Below are 15,939 nucleotides of genomic sequence, written 5' to 3'. Positions count from 1 at the left end.
TGGAATTCAATAGAACAACGGATTAAAATAGAGAAAAAGCAGAAAATAGATTCATGGCATTTTATTGATTTTGAACCACTAACTAGACCTGTTCTGGAATCATTCTTAAAATGTTCTGGAATAATTAAAGAACAGTTGTTGAACAAATAAATGACAATAATATCTTGAACAATTGTTCTAAAACTGTTCTAAAGGTTTGTTCAAAAACAATTTTTCAACCATTGTTCTAAAACTATTCCAGAATTGTTCTTGAATAAATTTTCAGAACTGTTTTAGAACATTTGTTCTAGAGTTTTTTCTCATTAAATTGTAACCTTCTACAACTGTTCCTTAATAATTCTAGAACACTTTCAGTATGATAACAGAAGTTCAGTTCTAGTTGATGTGTTCCAGTACAATTCTAGAAAAGTTCCGAAGGTTAACTTCAAATATTAAAGACTGAAACCAACTTTCTAGAAAACAAATTCCCATGCAGACAGCCAGTATCCAAGTACTGAGCATAGTTAATAATAATACATAACAAATTAACAACTGTTGTGAATTTGTTATTTATTATACTATGCTCAGTACTGTTGAACACAGACTTTATTCAATTATCCAAGTTTCAAATTCCTAAATTTAAAAAACAATTAAATTAAGACAAAAAACAAACACAAAATACAATTCACAAAATAAATGACTGGTCTTTTTTATACAAGAAGTAACCAACATAAAACATGTCACCAGCCAAAGACTGCCAGACTTAACACAGAGGCTAGTTTTAAAAATGTTTGTCCAAGTCTCCCACTGCCATTTTCTTTTTGTCTGAGAATATTGAACACCAGTCACTGCCTCCGGGTCCTTTTTGGTATGAGGTACATTGTATACTGCTCACATGTGCTCTACAGAATAAAAAATCATAAAAATGTCTAAAGTAAAGAGTTATTTACATTCAAACTATAACAAGAGATTGCCAAGCAATATGGTCCCCTACCTGTGAAACTCCACTATTTTAAGTTTTTTTAAAATATATTTGTCGCCATAGCAACCAGAATTCTTGCATTATAAATAAAATGAAATGACGTGCAAAATGTCCTTATTGTCATCTGTTCATATTTCAAGTTTCATGAAAAAATATTTAGAACTTTTAAAGTTATCCCAGGATCCAGAAAAGTGTAACTGACTTAGACCAATATATTGAATTCCAAAAAGACAAAATACTTTCAGGTGGTTAACATTAAATAACCTATCTAGCCCAGGGCATGACAATATTTACCATGAATTTGTGGCCCAGTAAGTCCTCTACGTAAATGGGCCATAAGAGCCGCTTTGCTGTCTTGGATTATTTCCCTGCCAAACTCTGCAGTATCTTCCATCAACTGGTCAATGGTAATTAAAGCACATAATGAAAATGTATAGGGAACATAATTCATGTATTGTTTTAAATATTAAGTTGTTAAATGGTCTTTAGAAAGAGAACTAAAAACGAAGTGAATACATCGCAAAGTACTTAGGATAACTTAATTTGTTGGTATGATTGGTACAATTTTATTATTGCTATAATTAGAATGATGTGTAATTCTATTGGTATGAAAATGCACACTGATACCTAAAAACCAATTCCATTGGTTAAATTTTTTATTTACAAGCAAATTCATTGAATTGATATTCCCTGCCAATATGCTTCTGGACACAAAAGTATTATATTTGACACTCAAACAAGTATTTTTTGAAGATACAAAGGGCCATAACCCCGTTTTTAACCAGGTTTTCCGAAGGAAAAAACTGGTTATTAGATTGGCGAATGCGGGCGGGCTGGCTGGCTGGCTGGCTGGCGGGCTGGCGGAACAAGCTTGTCCGGGCCATAACTATGTCGTTCATTGTCAGATTTTAAAATCATTTGGCACATTTGTTCACCATCATTGGACGGTGTGTCGCGCGAAATAATTACGTCGATATCTCCAAGGTCAAGGTCACACTTTGAGTTGAAAGGTCAAAAATGGCCATAAATGAGCTTGTCCGAGCCATAACTATGTCGTTCATTGTCAGATTTTAAAATCATTTGGCACATTTGTTCACCATCATTGGACGGTGTGTCGCGCAAAATAATTACGTCGATATCTCCAAGGTCAAGGTCACACTTTGAGTTCAAAGGTCAAAAATGGCCATAAATGTCCCTTGAGATATAACCTTCATATTTGGTATGCATGTGTATATGGACAAGGCCTTTCCATACGCACAACAATTTTGACCCCTGTGACCTTGACCTTGAAGTAGGGGTCTGCGTTTAGGTTTCAAAATCTGCGTTTAGGTTTCGAAAAATTCTCTTAACTTCTATGTCCCTTGAGATATAACCTTCATATTTGGTATGCATGTGTATATGGACAACGCCTTTCCATACGCACACAAATTTTGACCGTCCGTCCGTCCGTCCGTGTGTCCGTCCGAAAACTTTAACGTTGCTCATAACTTTTGCAATATTGAAGATAGCAACTTGATATTTACCATGCATGTGTATCTTATGAAGCTGCACATTTTTAGTGGTGAAAGGTCAAGGTCATCCTTCATGGTCAAAGGTCAAAAAAAATAAATTCATGTGCATATCTCCAATGTCAAGGTCGCTACGACTAAAAATAGATTTATTTTAAAACAAACTTACAACGGGGGTTAATTTTCTTTGTTCATTTCAAAAGTTCAGTTTGAGTTGTCTCCCTTTATCAGATTTTTTTTCACAATGAAAACTTGGTTTTGTGACAATTTTGTCCCTTGTTAACAGATGGTGTACTATGCCATTTGGCGTGCATCATCCTCTTTTCCATATATATACTCGTACCAGGTTTCAAAGAAATCTGCCAAAGCACTCCCAGGATATGGCTACGGACGGATGGAAAGACGGACAGACAGAAGGATGGAAGGACGGACGGACAACGCCAAAACAATATCCCTCCGCTTATGGCAAGGGATAACAATAAACATTTACACCATTAATGAGCATTGAGTGCTCAACATGCACAGTACAAAACTCCCTTAGCCTCAGTTCCATAACCTTGCATGATAAATTCTGATACTACATTCAACGTTATTAATTTCTCCACATAGGTCTTATTACTTCCTTTTTCAAGCTGCAAACTCCATTTAGTGAAAAGTTGGGTGACAGCTGCTTTTAAACTTATATTTGCCATACTAAAACCTCAAATATCACATAAAAAGGTCTACAATAATGTCATAAGAAGATTAAATTTAAAGGAATATTTAGATTTAATAAAAATCACAAACCTTCAGTTGTTGTTCTATTCCTAGACATACTGCCCAAACACTGTATGCATCACTTTTTAACAACATTTCATGTCACTTTCCAAATGATATAAATACATAAGTATTTTAAGAAAGAGTTTTTAATGGAAAAACTAATTAACTCTTCTGTTTGTTAAATTGCTTTAACTTTATTTTAACAAGTTTAACCACTACATTGTCCACCATGTCTTAACTCCAGTGTTTCAATCTAACAGGTAAACTTTCTGTATTTGAATTCAGCCAATTAGAAAAGGTTGTTATATCTTATAACCAATAGATTTGCAGCTAACATACCCAACATCTGATGCACAGCACACGCTGGGCTTATCAGATAGATTGTTATTTGACAACCTGGACTCGCTGAGTTTGATATTGAGAAAAAACAGTGTGTATACCACTTGGACAGGGTTAAGGAATTATGACTTGTAGAAATTGATACTACTACTACTACTACTTCTGCAGAACTACCACTTTGATTACGACAGCAACAACAACACCACCACCAACAACAACAGCAACAATAACAGCAGCAACAACAACAGCAGCAACAACTGCTACTACTGCAACAACTGCTACTACTGCTACTTCTATTGCTACTACTATTGCTACAGCAACTGTTAATGAAACTACTTCTACTTCTACTACTACTACTACCACCACCACCTCTACTGATATAAAAAACACAACTGCTACTGCTACTACATCAATTACTACAACAACAACACCTACTACAACAACAAGAACTACTACTAATAATACAGCTACTACTTCTACAACTACTACTACTACTGCTGCTGCTGCTGTCGCTTCTATGAAGTCTATTTGGCTAGTTGTAATTGTAAGGTGTTCTATATGTGTTCTTATTCCCCATTAGAACTTTTGTAGAACTACTGGTTTTTAAAGCGTTCTAGATGTGTTCTAGAACTACATTTAAAACATTTTTAGAAATTTCTTGACCTTATTTTGTCCTTGAAATGTTCTAAAAAGGTTCTTGAATATTATTGGAACAGTTTCAGTCCTAAGCCATTTTCCATAAATATTCTGGATTTATTTTAAAAAAACTGTTTTGGAACCATTCCAGAACATATGTTTTAGAACACACATATGGAACAGTTCCAGAACTGTTCCAATTTCTAGAGCAAATTTATAATTATCTGTATTGCATTTTCTTTTAAATACAAAATACATGATGCAAATAAATTCATACATGTATTAAACTACAAAATACATTTCAGACAACCAGCAAAATTTTTCAAAGTTCTTTTCCATTGATTTCCATCCAAAACAATGTCTATGTTATTTTCCATCTGATTTCGATTGAAATAAATGGCTAAGTCCAACGTTCCATACTGTTTTCCATGTATTCCGTAGAAAAGCATGGAATTTTAGGAGAGATTCCATGGAATTCCATAACAGCTTCAGATGGAAAATTGGCCAATGGATGAAATTCCATCAAATTCCATAGATTTCCATCGATTTCCATAGAATTCCATATCATTTTCTATAGAATTCCATAGAAAAGTGCTAATCACTATGGCAGATCTACAGACAGGTTGTGTCCTTGTGTGTGGTCAATTTGAAGTAGCGAACATCATAATTTTGAGATAAATTTGGCAAACATCTAAGTTTTGCACTTGCTTTAATTTAGCTATTATTATAATATAACATGTGTTTTTCATTTCCATTGAAGCTTCAGAATGACCGCCTCCCTGTTACTGAATTTGGCAATCTGATTCAAGAGTTCAAACAAGCAATTGAACGTGTTAAAGATGCCGCTGAGGAAGAATTCTCTGAAAAGGCAAAGCATACGCTTGAAAAAGGCTTAAACAAAATTAAGGAAGCGTTGAAGGACAGTGAACAAGTGATTGGAAAGAAAATGGATGAGAATATTCAGACCCTATATGACAGGACAGAATATTGTAAACAACAAATAGGAGATCAGACTTCAAAAGCTGAACATACAATACAGACAAAGACATCTGTCTCAATAACACAAATAGACACACTGACAAAAAGCAGTGTTCAACTTATAGAAGACCGCACTAGAGTTAACATGGAGCGCATGCAACTGAAAATTGATGACAAGGCGGAAGAAGACTACGAAAGAGGCTTAGAAGGTGAGTAAACTGTATTATTAAGCGGTCATGTATGTTTTTCTCAACTGGGCATTAGATGCTCATGGTGAGCGTTTGTGATAACCTTTGGCTGTTTGTGGTCGCCGCGTCATCAAATTGTTATATTGTTTACACTCTTAAAACCACATTTAATGTGCAGCTTAGGAACCTTTTCAGAACGTTTGTCCCATTGATATATCAGTTGAGTTCAAAAATGGTTCCGGTCCATTGGTAATCTTGGCTGTGATTGGGGTGGCACTTTACCTTTTATGACTTAGTGAAACGTTGTTAAAGCCACACACCTTATTTGGCAAAGTAAATTTAAAGTAACATTTATACTAAAAAATCAACGGAAATTTCATAAAGTATATCGTAAAATAAAGATACCTTATAATAAATCAATGTCCCTTATAGCATAAGCCAAAATTTCAAAACAAGATTTTTTCTGGGAACATGGATGTTTGTAGATATAAAATAATAGTTTTTATTTTTTTGCGTATTAATAGATATATTCGGGTGTTATAAAATGAAATTAATTGAGGCACAAAGAAATAAAAGTACGCATTTTATATCTGCAAACATCCATGTTACCAGAGAACATCTCGTTTTGAAATTTTGGCTTTTGCCATAAAAACCATTGATTTATTATTAGGTATCTTTATTTTACGAAATACTTCACGACATTTCCGTTGATTTTTGGGTATTAATGTTACTTTAAGTATAAATAAGAAACATATTTTATTTATGCCAATTTATAAAAAAACTCTCTATGCCAGTTAGAATATATCTGCAGGTTACAAAGTAGAAATCCGTCTTTTTTACACTTTAAAACTTTAAAATAATCGCGTTTGGCGAAATGGACGTATAGAAATAATACTTTTGGGTTTAAAAGTGGTACCGTTTAAAAATTTATAAATTACTTGCTAACTAGGCTATAGTTTTAATGAAAATTTTGCTCACTTTCAAATTGAATCTTTATGTATTGATTAACATTTACTTGATTTCAAGGTGTGTGGCTTTAACACTGTAGATGTAATATGTTTTTGTTAAATCATCACAAAACTTGCTTAGAACATGTGTTATAATGATATATCTGCATTGTTCGAAAATGATTCCAGTCTGCTTAAAAAACATTGCTGCCAAAGGGCGGTACAGGCTTTCTTATTTGGCTGTAGTGAAACCTTTTAAACTCGCTAGAAGTCTCATATTTGGTGGAATCATCAAGAACGTTGCTCAGAACATTTATTGTCTATTAATGATATCTCGGCTTAGTTCGAAAATAGTTCCGGTCTGTTGCAAAACTAAGCAACCTTCCTGGGACGGGGCAATTGACATCTCGCCACCTGTCAATCATATGCTTATATATCTAAATATTCATCGACCAATCAGCGATTGATTAATCGAGCGCGCCGGTTGCTAACGACCTTTCCGCCATTTTCTAGACAAACTGAATGGCTAGAGTCTCATTGTGTTCAACGAGTTTCATTAAAAAACGAAAGGAAATATGTTCAAACTGTGTCAATTGGGTTAATGTAACTCGAACAGTTGGTATCAAGGAAGATAAAATGAAGGCATTGCATTTATACCATTTCCAAAGCCGAAACGTCGTCTTGACAAGTGCGAGTTGAAGCTCCATGTAGAATTACAGAAAGCCGCGTCGTAGAACGTGAATTTCTTTCAGAAAATAACTTATTGTTTGTGTAGCACTTTTTATTACAAAGATTGATTAGTAGTATTAAACATGAATTATATCAAGTGTTTATTAAAATAATAGGTAATTTCGGTACCCGCTTTGCGTAACTTAACTAAATCCCGTTATCAATGGCTATTTTGATTCAGAAACAAGTGAAAACAATGTTATGCTAATTTTTTCACAAAATATATCGATACATGCCACCGTAGACCTGTTATTTATTGCTGATAACACCAATACTCTAGGCAACTTAGGGGACTTTGGTACCCCCGCAAGCGTCTGATATTGGCAGCTTCAGTATGTAAACCACAGATCTTTGTGTAGCCTGACCGAAATCCCCGTTATTGAACTTTAATTTATTTACAAAATGACTTAACTGATTTGTTCTGCACTTTCAGTTATAATGATTGATAAATGTCAGATCAGAAATGTTTACTACAATTAATAACACTTTTGCATGTAATAACATTGGGGATTTCGGTACCCGCTCGGCTTCAGAAAGCCCGCATAACTTAACCATCATCCCAGTTATAAAAACAATATTTTCGTGTTAATCACACACATGTAGAAACAATGTTGTTGTTTTTTATATATTTTTTTCATACATAACATAGGTAAATACTATTTTGGAGTGCTATTTATTCCTTATATCACTATAACACGTGCAAGCGACTGAGAGCGTTTTTAAATTTCCAAAATGCCCGTTATAGATAGGTATTGTTATTTAAATACCAAAAGTTGTTGAATTGTATTATCACTAAATGACACAATACCCCTTAACGCTGTTATTGGGGATGAAAAAGAATCTATAAAATCATCCACAATACCGCGTTATCTATAGGCATAGAAGCAATTCTGGAAATCCTGGAAAAAGACTTTCACTTTTCTCAGTCAGGGAAAAGTCAGGGAATGGGAAAAGTTATTGAAATCAGTGAAAAATCAGGTAATTTTGCTTGGTCAGACTTTCCCGACTTGTGTCGAAAACATTCAATGACAATAAATGAAAAGCCGAGGAAAGGATGGCTGTGAGGCGAGATGGGATGCATTTGCTTAAAAATTACATAAATAGTATGCATGTTATTGTCTGCAACTGCTATTTATTTAGGGTGTCTAAAACAAGACATAGGTCAAAATTATGATCATGGAATTTTTATTTTCCGTCAGGAAAAAATCAGGGAATTTTGATTATACAAAAGGCTGGGAACCCTGTTTTACAATATGGCTATACTGTAACAGTGTAAGCTCACCTGAACATAATGAGCTTTTGTTATCGGCTTTTGGCCGTCGTTCTTAGCTTGTATCTCGTATGTTGTCCTTTTTATCTTGTGAACACTTTAGAGGCCACATTTATATACCAATCTTCATAAAACTTGTTAAGACCATTTGTCGCAATGATATCTTGGCCGAGTTTGAAACTGGATCGTGGGAGGTAAAAATGTTTGGTCAGAACATTTGTTCCAAAGATGTCTTAGTTGTGTTAAAAAACGGTTCTGTTTCATCATAAAACATGGCCGCAACATGGAGGGGCACTTTTTCCTTATACATGAATGGCTATAGTCCAGTCTGTAGTCTTAACCTTTAGAACACTCTAGGGGTCACATTTTAGTCCAAATTTCTTGATCAGAACATTGGTTCTAATAAAAGCTCGGCTAAGGTCACATTTTAGTAAAAAAGTATCCTATGCCCTGTGGTCGTACGGTGTGCGTGGTCCACTTTTCGCTCTATTTTTCATCCAATTTTATGAAACTAAGTAAGAATGTAAATCTGAACAATATCTATGCCGTCTTCTTATATGTGACACGTGTGTCAAACTACTAGGTCACCAGGTCAGATCATAGTAAAACATTGTTACTACTCTAAATAGGAAATATTAATGACTCAATCTTGATAATGTATTGGTCGAGTTCAAATCTGGATCACGTGCGTCTTAACACTAGGCAAGCAGGTCAGATCTTTGAAAAACCTTGTTACCACTCTACGGGACACTTAAATGACTTTATCTAGATAAAACTTGGTCAGATTGTTTATCTCGTCTCGTCACTATCTAGGCTTATATGAATGATGATGGTTCATATTAGAATACCAGGGTCGTGCTGTGTCATTACTTAGTAAGTAATCTCCATTGATTACAGTTCACATGAGAATACCATGATCACGCCTCTATAAATTAGTATACATCCCGTGAGTACAGTTCATATGAGAATACCATGGTTTCGTCTCTCTCATTCAGTATCCTTTTCTTTATTACAGTTCATATAGGAATACCATCATCATGGTTTCGTCTCTCTCATTCAGTATTCTTTCCTCGATAAGAGTTCATATAAGAATACAACGGTTTCGTCTCTCTCATTCAGTAATCTTTCCTTGATTACAGTTTATATAAGAATCCCATGGTTTCGTCTTTCTCATTCAGTATTCTTGCCTTGATTACAGTTCATTTAAGAATACAATGGTTTTGTCTCTCTAATTCAGTATTCTTGCCTTGATTACAGTTCATATAAGAATACCCTGGTTTCGTCTCTCTCATTCAGTATTCTTTCCTTGATTACAGTTCATATAAGAAATCCATGATTTCGTCTCTCTCATTCAGTATTTTTCCTTGATTACAGTTCATATAAATATACCATGGTTGCGCCTCTGTCATTCACTTTATCTCCCTTGATTACAGTTCATATGAGAATTCCAAGGTTGCGTCGCTTATAATCATTCATTATTCATTCCTTGACAACAGTTCATATAAGAATACCATGGTCGCGCCTCTTTCATTCGATATACCTCCATTGATTACAGTTCATATGAGAATACCATGGTTGCGCCTCTATTATTCAATATACCTCCCTATATTACAGTGATCAAAGGATGGCAGGTCATAGAGTGGGCCACAATGGAAGGACGTGACGCTGTTATTTCTGCCACAGAGGCTAGTGTGACGGAAATCAAGGCTACAGTAATCAAAGGACAACAGGTCGTAGAGTCGGCCACAATAGAAGGTCATGACGCTGTTTCTTCTGCCACAGAGACTGGTGTGACGGAAGTCAAGGCTACAGTGAACAAAGGACAATGGGCCATAGAGTCGGCCACAATAGAATGTCATGACGCTGTTACTTCTGCCACAAAGGCTTGTGTGACAGAAGTTAATGCTACAGTGATAAAAGGGCAGCAGGTTGTAGAGTCGGCCACAATGGAAGGACGTGACGCTGTTATTTCTGCCACAGAGGCCGGTGTGACGGAAGTTAAGACTACAGTGATCAAAGGAGAGTGGGTCATAGAGTCGGCTACAATGGAAGGTCATGACGCTGTTACTTCTGCCACAGAGGCTGGTGTGACGGAAGTCAAGGCTACAGTGATCAAAGGACAGCGGGTAGTAGAGTCGGCCACAATGGAAGGTCATGACGCTGTTTTTTCTGCCACAGAGGCTGGTGTGACGGAAGTTAAGACTACAGTGATCAAAGGACAGCAGGTCATAGAGTCGGCCAAAATAGAAGGTAATGACGCTATTACTTCTGCCACAGAGGCTGGTGTGACGGAAGTTAAGACTACAGTGAACAAAGGACATTGGGTCATAGAGTCGGCCACAATGGAAGGTCATGGCGCTATTACTTCTGCCACAGAGGCTGGTGTGACGGAAGTCAATGCTACAGTTATCAAAGGACAGGGGGTCGTAGAGTCGGCCACAATGGAAGGTAATGACGCGCTTACTTCTGCCACAGAGGCTGGTGTGACGGAAGTAAAGTCTACCGTGATCAAAGGACAGCAGGTCATAGAGTCGGCCACAATGGAAGGATGTGACGCTGTTACTTCTGCCATTGAGGCTGGTGTGACCGAACTTTCGAAACAAGTCAAAACACTCCTAGCAGATCTTACTAAAGGTAGCATAGGCATCAAGACACAAAAGGAGGACACAGATTTCGAAATGCAATGTAACGGTAAGCAAACACATAACATATAAGCAATATGCATGCCCAACTATGGAGTGTAAAACGATACGTGTTATAATAAGATAAAAATGCCAGTAATGAGTTGCCTAATATTGTCTTAAACATGCCATTCATTCTTTTTGTCCCCCGCCAGAGACGGAGGGATATTGGTTTGGAGTTGTCCGGCCGGCCTGTCCAGCCGGCTGTCCGTCCGTCCGGCTGTCCGTCCGGCACTTTAGTGTCCGGAGCCGTATCTTGAAAGTGCTTTGGTGGATTTCATTGAAACTTTGTTTGAGTATATATATATGGATAAGACGATGATGCACGCCAAGTGGCATTGTACACCATCTGTTAATAACGGAGTTATGGCCCTTTGTATCTTGAAAAAATGCTTTTTACTACAGGCACTTTTGTGTTCGGAGCCATATTTTGGAAGTGCTTTGGCGGATTGCATTTAAACTTCGTTTGAGTACATATATGGATAAGACGATGATGCACGCCAAATAGCATTGTACACCATCTGTAAATAACGGAGTTATGGCCCTTTGTGTCTTGAAAAAATGCTTTTTACTATAGGCATTTTTGTGTCCAGAGCCATATCTTGGAAGTGCTTTGGCGGATTTCATTGAAACTTGGTATGAGTATATATATATGGATAAGACGATGATGCACGCCAAATGGCAGTGTACGCCATCTGTTAATAACGAAGTTATGACCCTTTGTATCTTGAAAAAATGTTTTTTACTTTAGGCACTTTTGTGTCAGGAGCCATACCTTGGAAGTGCTTTGGCGGATTTCATTGAAACTTGGTATGAGTATATATATGGATAAGACGATGATGCACGCCAAATGGCATTGTACACCATCTGTTAATAACGGAGTTATGGACCTTTGTATCTTGAAAAAATGCTTTTTACTCGTAGTATGTTCATCCATCCAATTTGCACCCATCTTAAACAAAATATATCTTGCAGGGGATATCAATGCTACGAATTTGCTTGTTAATATTTGGACCCGCTATCTTCAAAGTGCACGTAACACTTATTAAAACATAATGTCGTAGAGGATACATATACAAATCCACTCAATAATATTATATATATTTAAACCGGTAATTTTGGAATCGTTAAAAGATCATTTTTGGATTGATTGCTTTATTATTGCTACTAGCTATAGTTACCCCCCCCCCCCCTTCGAAGAAGAGGGGGTATATTGCTTTGTTCATGTCGGTATGTCGGTCTGTCAGTTGGTCCGTCCACCAGATGGTTGTCAGATGATAACTCAAGAACGCTTGGGCCTAGGATCACGAAACTTAATAGGTACATTGATCATGACTTGCAGATGACCCCTATTGATTTTGAGGTCACTAGGTCAAAGGTCAAGGTCACGGTGACCCGAAATAGTAGAATGTTTTTTGGATGATAACTCAAGAATGCATACGCGGCCAACAGGGCGAACTCTGAACAATATAACTGAAGCAACTGGTCTGTAATCCTTAATCTATAATTATCAGTCCAATGAAACATCATCCTTTGAGTAAAATAAAGTGGATCAGTAAAAATATTATCAGAACATGAGATTTTTTGTATATTTTGTATATTAAATATTGTGTTAATGTTTAATTTTGTTGATTAATATAAATATAAGCAGGACAGGGGAGGTAATACACTATTATTATTTAAATTATTCCCCTGGGCTCAAATTTGACCCTGCCTCGGGTGTCACAAAACTGAACATATGCTTGTATAAAGCCTCTTTTGTGCAAACTTTAAAAAATCTTCCTGTCCATAACCATTTGGCCTAGAGCTACCAAATTTGGTATGTAGTGACATCTTATAGTTCTCTACCAAGTTTGTTCAAATAATGCCCCTGGGGCGATATTTATCCCTTAAAGGCTCCCATTAAAAAGTTGTTCAAGAAAATTTGATTCGTCAATAAACATTACCACAGGAAGTCGTTGAACTTTTGCTATTTAATCATTATGGGATGAATAAACTATTTTCTTCTCAAACTAAAGGTTTATCAAAATACACTTGACATATTTGTATAATTATATTAAATAAATTTTAAGAGATAAATGCATACATGTCGAGCGTGAAAGGTAGACCAACATGTTAACAATCCATAAATTATAACCCTTTACCAAACGCAACATTTTGGACTGCCCCAAGTTGAAAGAGATTGCAGACGAGAAATAATATTGTAAAGGACTATTTATAAATTGGCTGGGTGGGGTAGAACTCATTGTGATAAAAGGAGAAATTGCTCATCATGAGCAATTTCTTCTCTTTGGAACCGGAAGTCCTGTTTTCAAACGAAAATAAACTTTTCAGAAAGAGTCATGGTCTATTGAAAGGCCAAGAATGGCATTTGGAACTTAATCATCCCATATCTAAAAAGAAATAAAATTTATAAGCTTTTTATTGCCGTTAATATGATTACCCATCAGTTCAAAAGCACGATCGAAAACATTTCTGCATATGCTCAGACCAGTTTAAGACGTTGTTTACATAATTAGTTCCAAGGTCACAATAATAACAACAAACCTACAATCATGCATCAAGTCTTTTTGGGTCCGTTTAGGGAAAGAAAAAGAAAATCACATGTTTGAGTACATTTCAACCCGTGCACATTGCACGTTTTTTTCGCATAAAATAACAGTGGAGCGATACATGGCCCTCTTGTTTCCTTAGATTTCATTTGGTTACATATTATTAGGGACAATAGCGGATATTGACTGGACTTAAGTGGAAATGTATTAAGATTTCGGACATTGTAGTTGCCTTTGACAGTCAAATAAAAGAGAAAAATCATTCGTGTGGAAATAAGTCTGTCATATAACGTATGTAAGGCGGACGTATTTTCTTTGAAAATGTCATATTTATATATATATATAAAATTATGTGTTCATGAGACACGTTACTTCTGAATGTTAGTACTTAATATTACATACATAAGGGCAGAATTCAACAGCTTCACTCATCGTGGCATCCGATGTATGTTTACTTTTATAGAAGACTCAGTAATTGTTCAAATCTCATATGGTAACATTGAATGAATGTCTGTCTGTCTGTCTGTTTGTGTGTGTGTGTCTGTCTAATTGTCAGTCAGTCAGTCTTCTGAATATGTCTTTGTGTATTTCAATATGTCTTTCTTTAGCTTACCTTAGCACCTAATGCTCTTGGGAAGCTTTTAGGACACCTTGATGTTAATCGTCCGTCATTTCGTATGTTTCTATGAAACCGCAAGAGTCAGGGGTTTTATGTTTGGTGTGTAATATTGTATAATAATATTTTTCCTCTTCTGCGTGATGCAAATCATTAACTCAAATGCTTTAAGATCGCCTTGGCGTAATGGATATGGTGTACGCCTTGCGATCAGGAGGTCACGGTTCGATCCCCACTTTGGAAGCGTTCTTAAGATCTCTCTCAAAGGCACCAAATACTGGTTCTAAGCCCAGGAAACGGACTTCAGAGCGTTTCAATAAGCATGAGGCTTTCGATGCATTCGAGTCTAAATAAATAGGCGTTAACTAAATGCTGTAATGGCAGTTTTCATAGACTGGCTATATATAAACATTTTTGTTTTAATTTATTAAATATGTAATACTCATTTTGCGTTAAGTTACCAGCTTTCCATGGGATTACAGGGCAACAGATAAGATTTTGGGTCAATTAGTTTTCACTGCAAGCTTTTTGTAACAATTAGTTTTTTCCCTCAAAACTATTTGTCAATTAGTTTTTTTTACAATTTGATCAAAAAGTACATATATTTCTGGATCAGATAAGCGCTTCATTTTTGGATATTGATAATTCTCAGCAATCCTTATTCCAATTAAGTCATTATAAATTCACATTGACAATGGTTGTTTGTAAATATTAGTACTAATTGTATATTGACAAATGGATGATGGAGTCATTTTGTTTAAACCAGTTTCAACACTCCTGCCTTTCAGTCTCAGATCATACTCACATTGCCAAACCCTCTCCATCAATGACAAGCCAGTGGAAATCACGACCTTGTTAGTTTTTGAGACACGGAGGAACAGCGGTGTTTTGAGCCGAATATTTCAGAATCTGTCACCACCTGCGCTATTTAATGTGATACTATACACTTCAAAATGTCTTTTCCCGACGGTTTGGTTCTCGTTACAAATTGCAACATATTGGGCGCGCACGCCGTTTATAATAGTTTCCTAACATGACCGCGTTAAACAGAGAACCTTTTCCCGAACTTATGGTTATAATACACTAATTCCGTCCCATTATAAAACTGCCAACTTGCAAAGCATTTTTCCTATATATCAAATTTTGCAAGACCGGTATCATTTTAAAGATTAATCTGTCCTTTTTCAATAAATGCACTCAAAAATACATGTATATGGTTTCGCAACTCCTTAGAAAGTAAAATTCGCTCAAAGGCAAGCACCCTCGGAAAACAGAATTTCGCAATTGAATTTTCGACAAAAGCCCCGTACTTCAATAAAAGCACCCCAAACGTTCATCTTTCAACGTAATTCCTTATGAAATGCACCAAAATGTTGCAGACACACAGAGGATGCAGGAAATAATTGCAAAAGGCATGGGTGCCATCGATAAATTGCTATTAAACCCGAAGAGAAAAGGAACTCTTTAGAAATAGACCACGGAGGGATATAAAATGATTTAGTGTAGTGTAATCTTAAAGGAAAATTTAACTTTCGGATCATAAAGAAAATGCATCTACATCATTATTTATCTATTTGTACCACAAATACAAAGTTTCAGGTCGATCTGACAACTAGAAATACATTAAAAAAGCATTTGAGTATCACACATGATAAGCCATCTGGCTTCCGTTTTCTGTACTTGGATTTCGAAGGTAATACGACCTAATTTCGCGTGTAAATCATTTAAAACAAAGAAATGAACGGCTCATTTACACTTATTTGCATGCAATGGAC

At 36.0% G+C, this 15,939-nt stretch overlaps 2 protein-coding genes across 6 annotated transcripts in view; one reads left to right on the top strand and one right to left on the bottom strand.

The window, feature by feature from the left end:
• LOC127844952 (target of rapamycin complex 2 subunit MAPKAP1-like) overlaps positions 1-15,939 on the bottom strand; it is a 567,740-nt gene that overhangs the window by 195,138 nt on the left and 356,663 nt on the right. The gene's annotated exons all lie outside the window — the stretch shown is intronic.
• LOC127844950 (ankyrin repeat domain-containing protein 50-like) overlaps positions 1-15,939 on the top strand; it is a 492,344-nt gene that overhangs the window by 238,754 nt on the left and 237,651 nt on the right. For 2 of the 3 annotated variants that reach the window (XM_052375516.1, XM_052375515.1), the window contains exon 7: positions 10,368-10,441. In XM_052375516.1, the coding sequence (XP_052231476.1) occupies positions 10,368-10,441 (74 nt within the window). Of the gene's footprint in view, positions 1-10,367; positions 11,007-15,939 lie in introns of all 3 variants that reach the window. The other variant, XM_052375517.1, reaches the window with a different exon arrangement.

The sequence above is a fragment of the Dreissena polymorpha genome, chromosome 9, assembly GCF_020536995.1.
Source record: "Dreissena polymorpha isolate Duluth1 chromosome 9, UMN_Dpol_1.0, whole genome shotgun sequence".
Classification (NCBI taxonomy): domain Eukaryota; kingdom Metazoa; phylum Mollusca; class Bivalvia; order Myida; family Dreissenidae; genus Dreissena; species Dreissena polymorpha.
This window is presented reverse-complemented; position numbering and strand designations above follow the sequence as displayed.